The 17,265-nt window shown below is 43.6% G+C and overlaps 1 protein-coding gene across 2 annotated transcripts in view; it reads left to right on the top strand.

Annotated features, from left to right (window-relative positions):
• INO80 (INO80 complex ATPase subunit) overlaps window positions 1–16,118 on the top strand; it is a 131,703-nt gene extending 115,585 nt beyond the window's left edge. The window contains exons 30-36 of one of the 2 annotated variants that reach the window (XM_090270436.1): window positions 7,477–7,635; window positions 8,296–8,398; window positions 9,423–9,511; window positions 11,820–11,975; window positions 12,279–12,438; window positions 13,161–13,376; window positions 15,336–16,118. In XM_090270436.1, the coding sequence (XP_090126562.1) occupies window positions 7,477–7,635; window positions 8,296–8,398; window positions 9,423–9,511; window positions 11,820–11,975; window positions 12,279–12,438; window positions 13,161–13,376; window positions 15,336–15,553 (1,101 nt within the window). In that variant the 3' untranslated portion in view covers window positions 15,554–16,118. The remainder of the gene's footprint in view (window positions 1–7,476; window positions 7,636–8,295; window positions 8,399–9,422; window positions 9,512–11,819; window positions 11,976–12,278; window positions 12,439–13,160; window positions 13,377–15,335) is intronic. The other variant, XM_090270437.1, reaches the window with a different exon arrangement.
• The last annotated feature ends 1,147 nt before the right edge of the window (window positions 16,119–17,265 follow it).

Genomic DNA, 17,265 nt, shown 5'->3' with positions numbered 1-17,265 from the left:
GCTATAAGACCAAATCAGGAAGGATTGTTTTATTACTTTTATGTATTATTTCATCATAGGAAAAATTCATATTTTTTATCCCAAACTTCAAAAGGGGGTTAGAAAGCAATGAAATTGGTAGTTTAAAAAATAAAATAAAAAAGACATTTCATCAAATGATCTATTCTTTTATACCCAGTCTTCTCGGGAGGAGTACTTTAACATCCGAAAGGGAGAAGAAAAGAACATTCCTTTTGAGTTTCAGAATTATTCCCAGATTCAAATGTTTGTTTGTTTGTTTGCTTTTAGAGAGACGGGAAGGGAGGGAGAAAGAGAGAGAAAGAGAAACCTCAATTCGTTGCCTCTTGCAACCAACTGAGGACCTGGCCCACAACCCAGCCATGTACCCTGACTGGGAATCGAACCTATGACTTTTCAGTTTGCGAGATGATGCCCAAGCTATAGAGCCACACCAGTCAGGGCAAGATTCAAATATATTTACTCACAATTTCGGTCATCTTGAGACATAAAAATGTATAAATGCAAAATTGTTTTGCAGAAGGCATGCCTCTAAAAAGGTCATGTTATGTGGCTTTTGTGGTGCTTCTCTGTGAAATACAGAGCATCAGAATTCCCACAAATAGGAGGATGCAAACTGAAGTACAAGGGTGGAGAGGCTTGAATAGACTCTCAATAGCAGAGCTGGAACTGGATCCTGTATTCCCCTGTCTCCAGTCCTAGGCTGTGTCCACCCTTTCTCCTGATTCTCCATGCCGTAGAATTGCTTCCTTTCAAGAATGAAAACATTCTGTGATACCAATAATAGGACTCAGATATACCTTCCTTGGCATTTAAACCTCTTCAGCCAGTTAACCAGGTTGGGACAGGACTGCAGAGCCTGAGGACCACTGGGGCCTTGCTAGGGAGATACTATATCTTACATGCACATCATCAGCCTCAGTCATCTTAAGGTGGTAGGTAGGTGCTGTTTTTACAGGTTTTCTGGTGTGGTGGCTTAATTGGTGCCATATCAGAGAGCAGAAACTTGGCTTTCTCTCTGCCTGTTGTTTCTCTGTGAGCATTTCATACAGTTCCAACTTAGTCATACTTCCAATGTGAGTACAAGATTCATCGCTTTCTCCTAGCCAACCTTTTGGACTCCAGTCCTTAGCCCTCAGCTCCATACCTACTGCTTATACCCTTCCTTACTAATCATGCCACTCCCTTGCTTACAACTCTTCAGGGAATCTCCATCATCTACAAGATAAAGTATAAGCTTCTTTACATGGCATACAAGGCCCTTCGTTTTGTGGCCTTTATCTCCTTTTCCAGCCTAATTGCCAGACTACTTCCCCTTCTAAAATTTATGTTACAGCCCTGGCTGGTGTGGCTCAGTGGACTGAGCACCAGCCTGCAAACCAAAAGGTTGCCAGTTTGAACCCTGGTCAGGGCACACACCTGGGTTGCAGGCCAGTTCCCCAGTTGGTGGTGTGCAAGAGACAACCAATCAATGTTTCTCTGGCACACTGATGTTTCTCTCCCTCTTTTTCTCCCTCCCTTCCTCTCTTTCTAAAAATAAGTAAAATATTTTTTAAAAAATAAAGTTTGTTCAGAAATAATGATTGACTTTAGTTTTCCTGAATACCATCCTGTATCATACTGTTGCATGCATAAACTGTTCCCTCAAAATAGATCATTCTTCTTCCACCTGGTAAATTTTAAAACCCCGTTTTGGATCAGGGGTTGTTGTGTTATATGGGCTGGTAAAGCTCCTCTGATAAGATGACATTTGAGCCAAGATCTGAAGAAAGCGAGGAAGTGAGCCAAGTATATATCTGGCAGAAAGAAGAGCATTCCAGGCAGAGAAGATAAATGCAAAGCCCTGAGGTGAGAACATGCTTGGCATAATCAAGCAGCAGCAAGCAGCCCTGTGTGGGTGGAACAGAATGAATGAGGAGAGAGTGGTGTGAGATGAGTGTTGCCGAAGCGGATCGAGTAGGGCTTAGCAGGCCATGGCAGGGGTTTTGAGATGGGAGGCCACTGGAAGAATGAGATCAGAGACGTACCATGATTTGGCTTGAGTTTTCGATGTCTCCGTCTGGCTTGGGGATGGGGCAGAGGTGGGGAGAACTATAGGGAGAAAAGCAGAAGCAAGAAGTTCAGTTAGAAGTTAGACACAAGGATTAGAGCAGTGAAGGTGGTGAAAAATAATTGGAATCTGCATTTATTTTAAAGGCACAGCCAATGGAATTTGCTGCTAGATTGGATGTGGGACATGCAGGAGGTGTGAGGGAGAAGTCCAATCCGTTGGACCTGAACAACTGGAATGGTGGAGATACCAGTTGCTGCTTAAGGGGCATATGGATGAGGGGACAGATTGATTGGGAGACTGAGAAGTTTGGTTTAGGGTGGCTTAAGTCCAAGATTCTTAGCAGACACTAAGCGGCAGTGTCACCCTGGCAACAGGGTCTGGAGTTCAGGAGAAAGATTGCGACTGAAGGTGTATTTTGGAATCATCAGGTCAGAGATGATCATTTAAGGCCATGGGGCTGGATAAGTTTATTTGTTCAAAATGCCTGTCTCAGATTTGGTCTGTAGTTTCTTAAGGAATAGTTCCCCTAGTCGTTCAATTGAATGATTGAAAAATAAGCAGATTTTGGGGCAGGGGGGTTTGCGGAGACCTGCATCCTGCTTCCAGTGTTCACATAGTTTGCTTTGTTGGGGGTAAGGGCTCCTGCCAGCCGCAAAGAACCAAAGTAGGTACCTAACTCATAGCTGGAAGAGTAGAAATAGGCATTCCCTTTTCATCCTGGGGGGCTAAAGAGAGGCTCTGAATATTCTGAGTTCCCAATTCCAAAATAATTTACATTTAATTTTGAAAGGAGGGCTTGGGGATTCACTTGTAAATTAAAACCTTCTGGAATACTCAGAAAAAATAAGACCACGGATTGAAATGAATTTCTAGGTTATGCTTTGTGTGAAGTCAGGTTATGGTCTCTGTGTGTATATTATTAGGAAAACAATAGGTTCAACTGCTTGCCTGGCATTTTTCCTTTGTCCTAAGATTTATTTAGCTTTGGAAGATCCCCAGACCCATTTATGGACAAGGAAGAGGTTAGTCAACCTAAAATGTCAGTAAAAACTCAATCTCTCATGATTGAGAATGCATATATAAACATGTATTTATAAACAGTGGGACTCTGGCCCACTGTGTTAGTAAAAACATGATTTTAGCATGTGATTAATGACAGCTGCCCCTTGTTCTTTGTGTATTCTTCCAGAAGGAAGGATCTCTTTGCATTTGACTTTGTTTAGTGAGGAGTTGTTATAATCTGCACTGTTTTATTGGATGTAAGATCTGTTTTAAATGCTTACATGTAGAGAGAGAATGGGGAGCTTTTGTCCCTTGGTAGCAATGTGAGAAGTCCTTTGTCCTGTGAGACAACATGGAACAGCTTTCAGCCCTCCCAAGGGACTGAGCTTCCATCCCTTCTCTTGGTCGGGGAAAGCGTTCCACCCTCCAAGTATTGCTCCATTTTTGTTTTGTTTTGTTCTGTTTTGTTTCTTTTGAAATTTTCCTGTTTTCCATTTCAGTTCCTCCTCCCCTGAAACTACTTCTCGTTGACCTATATAGCTAAGTGCCCCCACCTCACCTCATCTCACCTCCCTCTGTCACTCCTGTCCAGTGTGGTGTTTACGACTTCATGAACATGCTGACTATTAATATATTTCCCCTTAGTCATTGCTGGGCCACGCTTTGTGGATTGACTTGCTTTAATCTTTCCTAATTAAGACAGTTCTAATCCTTTTTGTTGTTATTTGTTTTCTCTAGAATGTCTCACTGCATTCCACAAACCTGATTACCATATACAGGTGTCTTCTAGTCCCACTGTGACTGTCCTTGATTCCCCACCCACACTCCAAGTTCATGTCATGGTTGATTCAGTGTTCATTTTATTGTCAGAGGAGATAATAACCATACATTCAGCTTGGTTCTTATTTCTCATCCTTCTTTCAACTTATTAACTTATACATATTTCATATTTTTCCCCTGGGCAAGTAGTTTTCTAAATAAAATCTTATTTTATTCTCTCTTCCTCCCAAAATTCCTCACCTCTTTGAATCCATTCAAATGATAAATAGCCACTAAATTTGGTAGTGGGGGGGGTGGTGAAGTTAAATTACAAACCTATCACCTTAGGCTTTAATCTTTTTACTGTTTATGAGCTCAAAAGAACCTAAGTTGAATCAGGTTTGGTTGCCACTGAGACTTCCAGGAAAAAGTGTGAACGTTAAGGAAGCACCTGTGAAATGATTTATAGAACTCCCATTATGAATTCATGCTGAACCATTGCCTCAGGCTTGGAACACCAAAAGTTCGATGTTTTGAGTGTGACATCAGCTCTCATTTTCCACATATGTAGTCATTTTAGGTATGTTAAGCAAGTAATGTTTCCCCCTAGTAATCCAGTTGGTGGTTTCCTTTTCATTAGCTCAGTCTTCTCTTCTCTTCTTCTTGAAAGTTTAAACTAGATTTTCTAGAATTTTGCCTGTCTTGTTGAAGCTCTAAAATGCCCTGTGGTCAGGTTTGCTGTGCTCCTCTACAACTGACAAGTGTTGTGCACTTCAAAATCCTAGGTCTGTGGATACTGTGGATTAACAATAAGCTTTCACAGGATATATTTCTTCAGCAGGTAGTTCGTAATTTTATCCTCAAGAATTCCAACCTATACTTAAAATGGAGGGATTATACCTTATATAGAAGCAAGACAGAGGGAGTACCAGTGGGCATTCTTATAAGTAGACAAGAGCATTGAAAATGCCAATGCTGCCCTGGCCAGATTGCTCAGTTGGTTGCAGCGTCATCCTGTATACCAAAAAGTTGTGTATGGGTTCAATTCCCAGTCAAGGCATATACCTAGGTTGTGGGTTCAATCCATGGTTGGGGCACACATGGGAGACAACCAATCAATCTCTCTCTCTCTCCCCCTCCTCCCCCTCTCTAACCCCTCTCCCCCTCTTACCCCCTTCTTCCCCCCTCCCTCTCTCTCTCCCCATCTTCCCCTTCCTCTTTCTAAAATCAATAAACATATCCTCAGGTGAGGATTAGGGGGCTAGGGGTAAACAAGGAAATAAACACTGATCCTTTTTGTTCATCTTCACCTGAAGTCTAAATTCTGCAAAAAATAGCAGAAAAGTTGCCTCCATTTTTAAATGAAAAAGTAAACAAATTCCTTAGGAATAGTGTTAACCAATGAGAAAAGCATCATAGACAAACAGTTTCAAGAGAGACAAATCACTATTCAGTTTCCATTTTTAGGTTCTCTAGGGGTTTTTTTGTTTGTTTGTTTTTTGGTTTTTTTGTTTGTTTTAGATTTTATTTATTTTTAGAGGGGAAAGGAGGAAGAAAGAGAGGGGGAAAAACATCAGTTGCCTCTCGACCAGTTGCCTCTCACATGCCCCCAACTGGGGACCTGGCCTGCAACCCAGGCATGTGCCCTGACCAAGAATCAAACTGGTGACCTTTCAGTTCACAGGCCAGCACTCATCCCACTGAGCCACATCAGTCAGGAATGTTCTATCTAGTTTTGATCAATCTCCGTAGAGGTTCTAGTATCAACTAACAAGTATCTATGGGATTCTAATTTGCACTGATGGATATTTTCTGTTCTCTGATAACTGTAGACGGGAAGATAGTTTCAATAGTATACATGAAATAATTGGGCAACAACAGAAAATAATCAATGATTAAATGGAAACTTGGACCAAGATAGGCAATGCAAGGTTTGTTAATAGAGCAGGTTGGTGGGGGGGGGGGGGGTACTTTTAGCACTAGGCCAGTCTCTTTCTAATTCATAAGATGAAGGAAATAAATAGATTTTTTGTGTGTGAAAATTTAATGAGATATGTACATACATGAGTGCCAGACACATTGTAAGTGGTCAACAGATTTTAGCCATTATTATTTCTAATAAAAATTCACAAGGAATAGGAAAAGGAGACATTGTTATAGGCAGGAAATCAAGGAAGCCTTCCTGAATATGGTGAAGCTTGAACAGAATCTAAAGGACCGATAGAGAGGAGATGAAGGATTCTAAGTTAGAAAAACAGCTTGAGCAAAAAGTGGTACCAAAAAATGTGTAATACAAATGAGGAACATTGAAGACACCTGTCTGACGAAAGGGAAGGGGTGTGTTTATGTTAGGGAAAAGTAGAAATGAAGTTGCCTCAGTATAGCAGGGCCTGATTATCAAGGGGAGTTTGGACGTGATGTGTTATAGCATAGCTGGTGGAGAGGGAGTAGTCTGTAATGGTACCCAAAGTAGCCTGAAACCTAGGAAGCATTAGTAAGTTGGTCTGATAGCATTAATGACCCAGACGTAGGTGGCAAGCACCTAGTCCAGGATAGGGACAGGGAGACTGGAGAAAGGATGGGTTCATTTCTGAAGAAGCACTGGCTGGACATGGTGGCTTGACTAAATATAGGGGAGCGTGCATGAGAGATGAGGGCCATTTTGAACTGGCTTTCTTTCAAGGGGTCCACCGTGTTGGACAGTAGGCTCAGGGCTGAGGACCCAGGAGCCTGTTGGTTTTAGGATCACTTATGGGATAGGGAGGGGGCAGTACATTTTGTTGTTGTTAGTGTTTGTTGTTTAGCAAACTAGAAGTAGCTTCCAAGGAACCTTTAAACATTTCTGTCCTGCAATTCAAGGGATTAGAAATGACCCTGTTCGTGAGAGCCTGAGAATGCCAGGAAAGCCGTGTCTATCCCTTACACGGTAGGCCTAGCGTGAAAGAGAATGCTTTCCCCTTCCTCACACCCCAGACCCACTGCTTACTTAGGCTGTGTGATCTTGGGTAACTTATCTAATTTTTCTGTATCTCAGTTTCCTTACCTCTAAAACTGGGTCTTAATAGTACCTAAATCATAGTGATTATGTGATTTAAGTGCGTGAATACACATAAGAATACACATAAAGCACCTAGAACAATGACTAGCAAATAGTAAGCACTAAGTGTTAACTATTAATATCATTGCTGCTCCCTTTTTATTTATTTATTTATTTTTAGAGAGAGGGGAAGGAAGAGAGAAAGAGAGGGAGAGAAACATCAATGCATGAGAGACACATCCATCGGTTGCCTCTCACACCCCCCCAACTGGGGATCTAGCCCACAACCCAGGCATGTGCCCTGACTGGGAATTGAACCCATGACCTTTCCATTCATAAACTGGCTCTCAATCCACTGAGCCACACCAGCCAGGGCAGCTCCCTCTTTTTAAATGAAAATCCTGGGGAGGAAAGTCCAGAGTATATCTCTTGCCCAGGGCAAGTAAAGGACTGGCTGGTTTTATAAATGCATATCTGCTCATCTTCATAGAAGAAAATTTGGCATCAAACTATTGCAAAGAGATGAGTGGCTAGGTTGCTGTCAGAATTCCTAGTTTTGCTCTGAGAGTGCCTCACTCTTTGCTATATTCTTGTCCTGCCTGTGCAGGTGATTTTTTATGATAGCGACTGGAACCCCACTGTGGACCAGCAGGCCATGGACAGAGCCCACCGCTTGGGGCAGACAAAGCAGGTTACCGTGTACCGGCTCATCTGCAAAGGCACCATTGAAGAGCGCATCCTACAGAGAGCCAAGGAGAAGAGTGAGGTAAGCACGAGGCAAAGAAGTGCTGTGCTGGTGAATAACATAGAATGTCCAGTCATGTTGACTAGACTAAGATTCTTTCCCTTTGGTCATCTTTTGAAAGGACTAAATTTCTTCTGGATAGAAAATATAATCATAAAAAAAGAAAAAACAGAGAAAGAAAAAGAAACAAAAGATCAGGTCCTATATAATAGTGATCTCTACTGCCCTGGCTATTCTTCCTTCCTTTTCTGCCAGAATGGTGTTTACCTCTTAGGTTTGGCTGTTGTTCATGTGGAGATGACACTAAGCATGGCCGTCATGTTTGACAAACTTTCACATTCAGGGAAGAAGGAATAATATTTGAGCTATCACCCCTGGTTCTCTCAGCCTCTAAATTGAATGCCAAATTTGTTAATTTCCAAAGAAATTATTATTTGGAATTTTTTTTTTATCTTGATTTAGTATTATTGGATCTTCTAGCTATTAGTTGCCCAAGCAAAGAGGTTCTTACTGTCCTTTCTGTTACAATTGGATGAACTACTTGGATGAATGAAAAAGAAATAGGGAATCCAGGGGCCTCACTGGAAGAGAGAGATTCAAGGGATAAGAAATCTTTCTTTCGGAGATTTGCCACAATGGAATGGATGCCTGCTTATGACATTTTGATCTGCTTTTATGTAGATTCAGCGGATGGTGATTTCTGGTGGAAACTTCAAACCAGATACCTTGAAACCCAAAGAGGTGGTTAGTCTTCTTCTAGATGATGAAGAATTGGAGAAGAAATGTATGTACTCTAAACCTCTTACTAATGCTCTCTTCTCCCTACCAAAAAATGTTTCTCTGGCCCCACACATCTGAAAAGGAAGAGGCCCTTGGTTATGTGCCAAGGGTAAGCAAAGCCAAAAAGTATTTTGGGGGAGAAACATTTTTATGTTACTATTTTATATTAAAACCAAAATAAAAACATGTTAAGAGTAGAAGATAAAATTCACATTTTTAAAAAATATTTTATTTCTTTATTTTGAGAGAGAGGTAAAGGGGTAGAGAGAGAGGGCGAGAAACATCAGTGTGTAGTTGCCTCTCTCACACCCCCAACTGGGGACCTGGCCTGCAACCCAGGCATGTGCCCTAACTTGGAATTGAACCAGTGACCCTTTGGTTCGCAGGCCAGCACTCAATCCACTGAGCCACTCCAGCCAGGGTCACTTTTTTTTTTAAGTAATATGACTTCAAACAAATTTGCACCAGGAAGGCTATATTCCTAGACTCCTCAACAGTAATAAATTTACTTTGTTCTGCCCAGAGAATTCTTTTTTATGGAGAAGAGGGGGAAACACACTACTGTAGCACACAAACCATTCTGTTTATTTCTGGCTTTTGAGAACAGTGGGTTTCAGGCTCCCCTTGTGAACCTCTGAGGACTTTCACAGCAACCCATCAGAAAATATGAAGAAGCTCCCTTCTTGTGTGCTCACATTTGCCACCACTTTCTAAAAACATTTTGGGATTCAAAACCTCACTTGATCTGTGCAATGCAGAGATATGGAAAGACTGAAAAAAAGGAAAAGAGTAGGCAAGAAAAATCCCATAACAATTAAACTAAATCATGGTTTGAACCAAAAACTGTTTAGAATCCAAGAACTCAGGTCGTTCTCCAAGTTAGAAAGCCACAGGTTATCTGCCTTGGACAGATAGAAGTCTTAATTTGGAATACAGATATCAAGGGATATGGCCACTGTAATTTCGAAGAATGAGGATTGTGATTGCCACAGGTACTTCATCAGATCTTTTTTTTATTTTCTTGATAGTAAGATTGCGGCAAGAAGAAAAACGGCAGCAGGAGGAAACCAACCGAGTCAAAGAGCGCAAGCGCAAGCGGGAAAAGTATGCAGAGAAGGTATCTCACTCTCGGGGTGCCTGACAAGGACTGATGGGGGGCACTGGGTGGTACTTGGAGAAAGGCTTTAGAGTACATGGCTTGTCATCTCAGTTACTGGTTGGTTATCCATCTCAGCTTTGTGTGATGCATAGCAGTTCTGTGCTTATTGACATTTGATGAGAAATACAGCCTTGGTAGACCTGTACCCCCAATACAAACCCATCCTGTCTGTAGTCGCATGTAATTAGGGAAATCATCTCTCAGGATGCTAGAAATCATAAGACTAAGTTGGGTAAGATGGATGTCACGTTATTAGATTCCATAGTCTTAGAAAGGGCGTCAGAGGTCATTTGATCCAACCCTTCTACCATGATCCTGCTAGTGTATCATTCAGTGTCCTCTACCATTGGAAAAATAAATCTCTGGCCAGTCTACTCTGTATATATTTTTTTCTCCAATTTATGCCAAGGATCTGAGCTGTTTTTTGTCTTCCTTCTGTCATTTCAGCTTGAGCCCACCAGGCTAACTCCAAAGTGGAATATAGGTCCCTACATTTCCCTCTATCTTGCTGTTTCTACTAAAGCAGCGGTTCTCAAGCTGTGGGTCACGACCCCTTTGGGGGTCAAACGACCCTTGCACAGGGGTCACCTAAGACCATCGGAAAACATATACATAATTACATATTGTTTTTGTGATTAATCACTATTCTTTAATTATGTTCAATTTGTAACAATGAAAATACATCCTGCATATCAGATATTTACATTACGATTCATAAGAGTAGCAAAATTACAGTTATGAAGTAGCAACGAAAATACTTTTATGGTTGGGGGTCACCACAACATGAGGAACTGTATTAAAGGATCGCAGCATTAGGAAGGTTGAGAACCACTGTACTAAATATTATATCAGTAATCCTTATCCCTGGTCCTCATTGACGTGTAAATCAGAAGTGAGGCTCTCCAGGCTAGTTCTGATTTCAGGAGTTAGCCCATTAGTTCTGACTAGTTTCCCAGACATCATTGGACTCTTTGGTTTATCTGAAGCATATAGCTTGTATAGCCAAGTGTTAAAGTTGGTTGTTTTAAGTGGAGGTTGGCTTCTTCCCCTCACCCACACTTGTTACTGGACCTCATATCCATCCATATGACCTTGATGGTCAGCAGCCTAGAAGCCTGTGTTTATTATATAATCATCTTCCAGTAGATATACTAGCTCCTATTTTAAAATCCATGCCCTCAATTGTACCTTCTGCTAAGCAGAACTCTAGCCTGAAGGGTGCCCCTGGTACACACTATAGTTATAAACCTGAGAAGTCCCAGGAATGAAGGATCATGTTCCTCCTCACCTGGGCTTCCATCTCTACCCAGTTCCTCAAATTCTCTTTTATGATTCCATCATCAAATCTCTAACCCATTACTTAATTCTATTTAGAATTAAAATAACTTTAAACACTCAGAAACAATATCAAAAGAGGAAAGATGGTTTTCTCGTACAGGACATTGTAGAGTTTGCTGAGTTTGAATCAGATATGATCCCTACTCTGGGCCATGTAAGTTTCAGATAAATACCCAGTGATAATATAAGCTACACAAGATATACCATATTAACCCTAACACAGGCACAGAAAGAAAGTCAGTTAGGTACAGTAGGTGAATATGAATTTTCGAAGCACGTTGTGTGATTGATTTCAGGTCCGTAATCTGTGACAGCCCTACTGAACTTGGTTCTAGAGCTCCTAAGTATAGCTCAGTCACTCAAGAGCCCTTAAGCTTTTACATGTGAATTGAGGAAATAATGACAAAAACCCCTTATTCCTTGGATACGATAAGAACCTTCATTCCAAATGGGACAACTATAATAGAACAACAATTTTTTTTAAATAAATAAATAAAAATTTAGAAAGAAGGCAGAGTTAAAACAGATACACAGAGAATACGGTAAAGGCATTAGCCCTCCCTCTGTGAGACTGCATCAGTTCAGCCCCTGATGAGTGCTGCAGCTCGGATGTGCCAGAAGCTGGCTGTACACTTTGCCCCATGAGGATTAGGCTTGGTACACCTTTGATTCAGTGTGACTGGCCTATCTTTCAGTCTGTCTTATTGTGGTAGAAAATACATAAACTCTTATTAAGCCTTTCATTTTATTCTTCCTTAAGAGTTTTTTTTTTTTCCCTTAAAAATACACTAATTGCAAAAGATGAAACCTAGAAGTTTTCAAAGTCAAGTTTCTATTATCACTTTCTTCTCTGACTCCACTGTTTGTTTGTGTTTTTTGGTGCCTATCTTCATGTTTTGTCCGTATTTCTTATTTTGTGTGTTCTCAGAAGAAAAAGGAAGATGAATTGGATGGGAAGAGGAGAAAGGAGGGTGTGAACTTGGTGATCCCATTTGTTCCCTCGGCTGATAACTCCAACCTCTCTGCTGATGGGGATGACTCCTTCATTAGCGTGGACTCGGCCATGCCCAGCCCTTTCAGTGAGGTGAGGCTCCTTTTAGATGCCTGTATCGCAGCCGGGGGACTGTCCTGACCTTGTAGGTTTTGCTTCTCCTGGAGTCCTCCTGCCTTTTAGAAGGGGTACACATGGAGTCCATAAGGAAAAAAGCAAATGAGGACAGGCTGACTTCTCTGGAGTCAAAGCAGGGGATCTAACTCTCGTGAGTGAAGCCAGGCAGGACAGGGAAGTAGTGGCAAGACCTGAGAAGCACACCCTCACGTAGGTCAGAGGGCCATGGTCTGTGGACTCAAGGACTAGTGTTGATCTCAATCCTTCCTCCTCCTCCAGATTTCCATCAGCAGTGAACTGCACACTGGCTCCATTCCCCCTGACGAGAGCAGCAGTGACATGCTGGTCATCGTGGATGACCCAGCCTCTTCAGCCCCTCAGTCGCGAGCCACCAACTCTCCCGCTTCCATAACAGGCTCCGTCTCGGACACCGTGAACGGTAAGTGATGCTGCTGTTCTGTACAACTTGGGTCTGGTCTGCTGCCTCAGGAGAAGCATTGGTTTAGTCGTGGGATAAGGTCCTGATTCCTTCTAGAATAATGGCATTTCCTGCTTTCTTTAAAGAAAAGTGGAGTGGAGCAAAAGAATTTGTAGGCTCCTCCTTTCATTAGCCCTGTCAAGTGAAAAGAAGAGAGAAAAAGGTTTAGGGAAAGCAAAATGACAACTTTATAAAGCTTTCAAACTCCTTTGCTTTCTAGTGATTCCAGTCTTTCAAACTGGAATCACTAGATTCCAGTTAATTTAGTTAGCTTCTCTGGGCCTTTTCTCACTTTGTTCTATGGGGCCCAATGTTGTTTCTGTTGCTTGAGGAGCTCTAGGTTTAAAACCTGGGAGTCAGAGTTGACTCTCTGAGGCAGGAGTGCATTGTAGTATGCAGATGGGACGTCAGGTGGCCGACCCCTGGGATTCATTTAGTAATCACCTCATTTAAAGAAGAGATTCAGGAGTAATAGAACCACTCTTGAGTAGTCAGCCTGTTTTAGCTGTTTAGAATTCTTACTAACTCTTGGTGACTTGGTGGCCCAGCCATTAAATGAGGACACAGACTTCCCTTAAGGTCCTGAAACAAACACCCTTAAAGCCAGCCTTCCCTGTCAGGGGAAGATTCTGTTAACATAGGAAGAAATTGACTTTTTCCTCTTGGCCCATTTGTTTCCATAGGAATTTCAATTCAGGAAATGCCAGCTGCAGGACGTGGTCACTCAGCCCGAAGCCGAGGCCGTCCCAAAGGTTCAGGAAGTACAGCCAAAGGAACAGGGAAAGGCCGGAGCAGGAAGTCCACCGCGGGCAGTGCTGCTGCAATGGCAGGAGCCAAAGCAGGGGCTGCGGCAGCCTCTGCGGCTGCCTATGCTGCATACGGGTACAACGTGTCTAAAGGTACGGAGGTCCAGGGGACTGTGCAGCTCCATTCTGATCAGGGCCAGTCTGGAGGGTCTGTTGAGCATTCTGCCAGGCCAGGAGGCTCTTCTCAGAGCCCATGGTGGGCTCTGTTTCTGTGTTAAGTAGTCCTGACTCTCCTCTTGTCCTGCGAGATGGAAGTATCTGTGAAAAGACAGCTGAATTTGTGGACTATACTACTTTAAACAATTGGAATTTTTCCTGCTTCAAGAACGATGTTTTTCCTGAGACTAATATTTCAGTAATTACATTTCAGTAGTCCAGGCCAGCATAGTTAACATTTACCCAGCAATGTAATCCATCACCTTAGGTATTAAGCACTTGCTTTGTGCATAGGAGTATATATAACACATGGACCCTGCTCTTGAGTATATAATAGCAGTAAGAAGGAGAAACTGTATGTCGAATATGTTTAACAGCAATACAAAGCAATATACGTGTGCTGAGTGACAAAAAAGGGAGAGAGGCCTAATTGTGGTTGTAGATCAAAAGGAGAAACCATGGACCTGATGACAGAGTGGCCAGACTATGATTCAGAAAGAAGGAGAAGGATGACAAAGGATTTGTACTGGCGACAGAGAGTTGGCAATGACCACGGCACGTTGGAGGTCACCAAGCAAGTCAGTCAGGCCGTGTTGAAGAGAAGTAGTGGGAGTCGAGGTTAACAAGACATAGTAAGACCTGATAGGCAGGAGTTCATCAGGGGTATGACAAGGGGCCCTGGAAAGTTTAGGGGGGGAAGTGCCTGTTGTGACCATGACAAGTGGAGGATAGTTGGAGCAATGTCATGTAGGACAAGACGGTAGAAAGGGAGCTCCCATTTACAGACCTCTCTACCCATTTAAAACACGGGCTTAGTATTTAGTTCATAGGGTTTTTGTAACAAGTAAGGGCACTATTTAAAAGAAAATGCCCAGTTAGTTCACCTCGCCTTCCTCCTACTGCAGGAATATCAGCTTTCGTTTATTTGTTCATTCAACAAATGTGAGGATAATAGCCTAGGCCAGTGTTTCTTCGCCCTCATTAATCTTTGGGAAACAGCAATCTTGCCAGTAGTCAAGGCTGCTGTGGTAGCATCTCACCCACAGATGGGCAGAGCGTGGCACTCACAGGCTTTCTCCTGGAGACCTGGCCTGAGAAGGGGGCAGGAGGGGAAAGGAGGCAACAAGGGGATAGAGTGTCACAAGAAAAATCAACAAGCTTGATAACTGGAAATGGAAAATAAGGGAAGGAACTGCTTCAGAGATTACCTGCCATTCTGCTGTGATTGAAAAAAGACACATGTTGGCCAAGCAAGCACGTAAGAGTTCTTTTTAGGAAAGTAAAACTGGTACACAAGAAATAATTAAAGCACCACGTAATACAATGTGCTATCAGATATAAGTGCGTTTGCCTCATACAAGGTAAAAAAGAGTTCACTGTTGCCCAGGAAGCCATCACTGAAGATGGAAGAGATTGGAACTGGATCCTTAAAGTGGCCTGTCTTAGAAAACAGCGCAAGGAAAACTGCATGAGTATAAGCAGGGTGGGCAGCCTTGTGCCCTCTGACCAGACTGGGGAGTGGAGAACATCCTCTGAAATTAAGAAGCAGCTAATCACAAGTGGTGTCCCAAGCTGAAAGAAGGAATGTCAGAAAGTGCATTACTGCCTAGTAGGTTACAGCTCATCCCTCACCCCTGGCTTCCCCGCAGAGTGTAATGTGTGCTCCGTGCTTGAGCACCAAGGTGGTGTCTTACTCCAGGTACATGAGGTTATATAGAGAGGTCTGGGTAGGTGCCGTATTTCTCTTAAAAATATATCCCTTACTGAAAAAAAAAAGTAAATGTGCTAAGGAGAGCAGGGAGGATTCCCCACAACCTCTCCTCCAGCCCAGGTCAGGCCCTGTGGCAGCTCAGACAGGACTGGTGCTTACTCTCGTTTCTTGCTCCGTCCCCACAGGACTCTCTGCCGGCAGTCCTCTGCAGACGTCTATGGTTCGGCCTGCTGGCCTTACTGACTTTGGACCTTCAAGCGCCTCTTCTCCCTTGAGTTCCCCTTTGAGCAAAGGAAATAATGTTCCTGGGACTCCCAAGAACCTCCACTTGACCAGCAGCCTAGCCCCAGACTCCCTGGTCAGGAAACAGGGCAAAGGCACCAACCCCTCTGGAGGACGGTAACCACCTGGGCCTTCTAGCTTCCTTCAGCCAAACCACGTGCTAGAGTTCTAGCCTGCAAATGGTCTTTGGATGGCTTGCCCAGTGCAACATCTCACAGGTCGGAAGGCAGAGATGACCAGTTGCAGCAAGTAAAGGACAGGCAGGTGGTTAGTGTGAGCACTTTTATCACCTGTGTCTCAAGAGGAGCGCTCTGGGGTTGCCTATTGGAAGAAGACCCAAGGACGGATCAGCCCCGCAGCATCTCAGATGAACTTGATAGCCACGTCTTAAACCTCATGCTGGGGGAGGGCCTGACACAGAGCCCCTGTAGGCGCCCAGGCACACTGTCTCCATCCCCATTCCGCTCTTCAGCTCTGGTCATGTCCCTTGCGAAGGCTCCACAGTGCTGTGAAGAGCCTCCCACAGTGGAAACTTCTTTTAGGGCTGGGATTTCCTATAGGGCTAGGAAAGGAGGAAATCATGTATCTGGCATGCCCAGTCTTTGGGCAGCTCCCCAGGTCTTCAAACCCCATTTGTCAGAGTGTCACTGCTGAAGAGAGCAGTGAGTGCAGAAGAAGGTAGTGGCTTGTGACTGAAGGCTAGAGGAAGCAGGCCTGGAGGCAGTTGGTTTCCTTGCATTTCCTTCCCTGTCCTGCATGGTTCACACCAGAGAACCTTCAGGTTCCACCAGCAACAGTAGCAGCAGCTCCCACCTTGGGACTCCCAGAAGCCAGTCAGGAGACCAGGAGCCACCTCAATCAGCAGGACATCCTCACTGCCCCTCTTAAAAACTCCCCTCGCCCTTCCTGAATGCACAGTCTCCCCACCCTTGCCCTTCATCCCCCTGCTTGGCTATATGCACTGTCTGTATTGCACTGAGAAAGGAAGGGACAGCAGGAGTGAGGAGGAGAGGATGGAGAGGGGGCAAGCTCAGCACCAACCCTCCCACCCCGACACCACCTGAGCCTGCTTCCCTCCAAGAGAGGCAGAGGGGTGGTGTCTGCATGGGAGGTGTTTCTGCCTGCCCCCAGCCCGATGTTCCTGGTGGAGCAGGTGCTTCCAGGCGAGCCAGCCTCTAATTTGCACACCTGAAAATCGCGGAATTGAGTTTAGATAGATTGATTTTTAAAACTTTTTTGGGGTAGGGGTGGTAGGGGAATCATTTAATTTAAATCATTAAGATTCCTCTGCCCGAACCCAGACTCCTGTGTACAGAAGCTATTTAGAGGGAATCAGAAAAATGCCAAGCCTTTTTTCTCTTTGAATGTGCTATTTTTATAACTGAACTTGTACATATGTATAAAGAGAGACACATCTTTCTTTTACTAACTGGAGAAAAAATCTTAAATAAAATGGAGTGAGATAATTTTATGTAAATTGGGGTGTCTGTGGTCTTTGCAGCTGCCTCTCTTTGGGGCATTTGGGCTCTTGTGGGGGGTGGGCAGGATAAAGGGAGGACGGCCCTAACATCGTTCCTGTGGTCAGAGAGGACTGGTGTTCAGTGGGACGAGGATGTTCCTGTGGTGTTTCCTACGTGGCATCCTCAGTGGGGTTTACGAATTTGCCTGGCACGCTGAAGCCAAGGCCCTTGGGGTATGGGCTTGTTATGGCTTGGGACCCAGACTCCAGAACTTAGGTATAGGCAGCTTGGCAAGTCCACCACCAGGCAATTACATAGTGGTGATACTGACAGGTTCTTTCTCCTATAGCCACAGGTGACAGGTTATTCTGGC

The sequence above is a fragment of the Furipterus horrens genome, unplaced genomic scaffold, assembly GCF_987537825.1.
Source record: "Furipterus horrens unplaced genomic scaffold, mFurHor1.1.pri manual_scaffold_3, whole genome shotgun sequence".
NCBI lineage: Eukaryota > Metazoa > Chordata > Mammalia > Chiroptera > Furipteridae > Furipterus > Furipterus horrens.
This window is presented reverse-complemented; position numbering and strand designations above follow the sequence as displayed.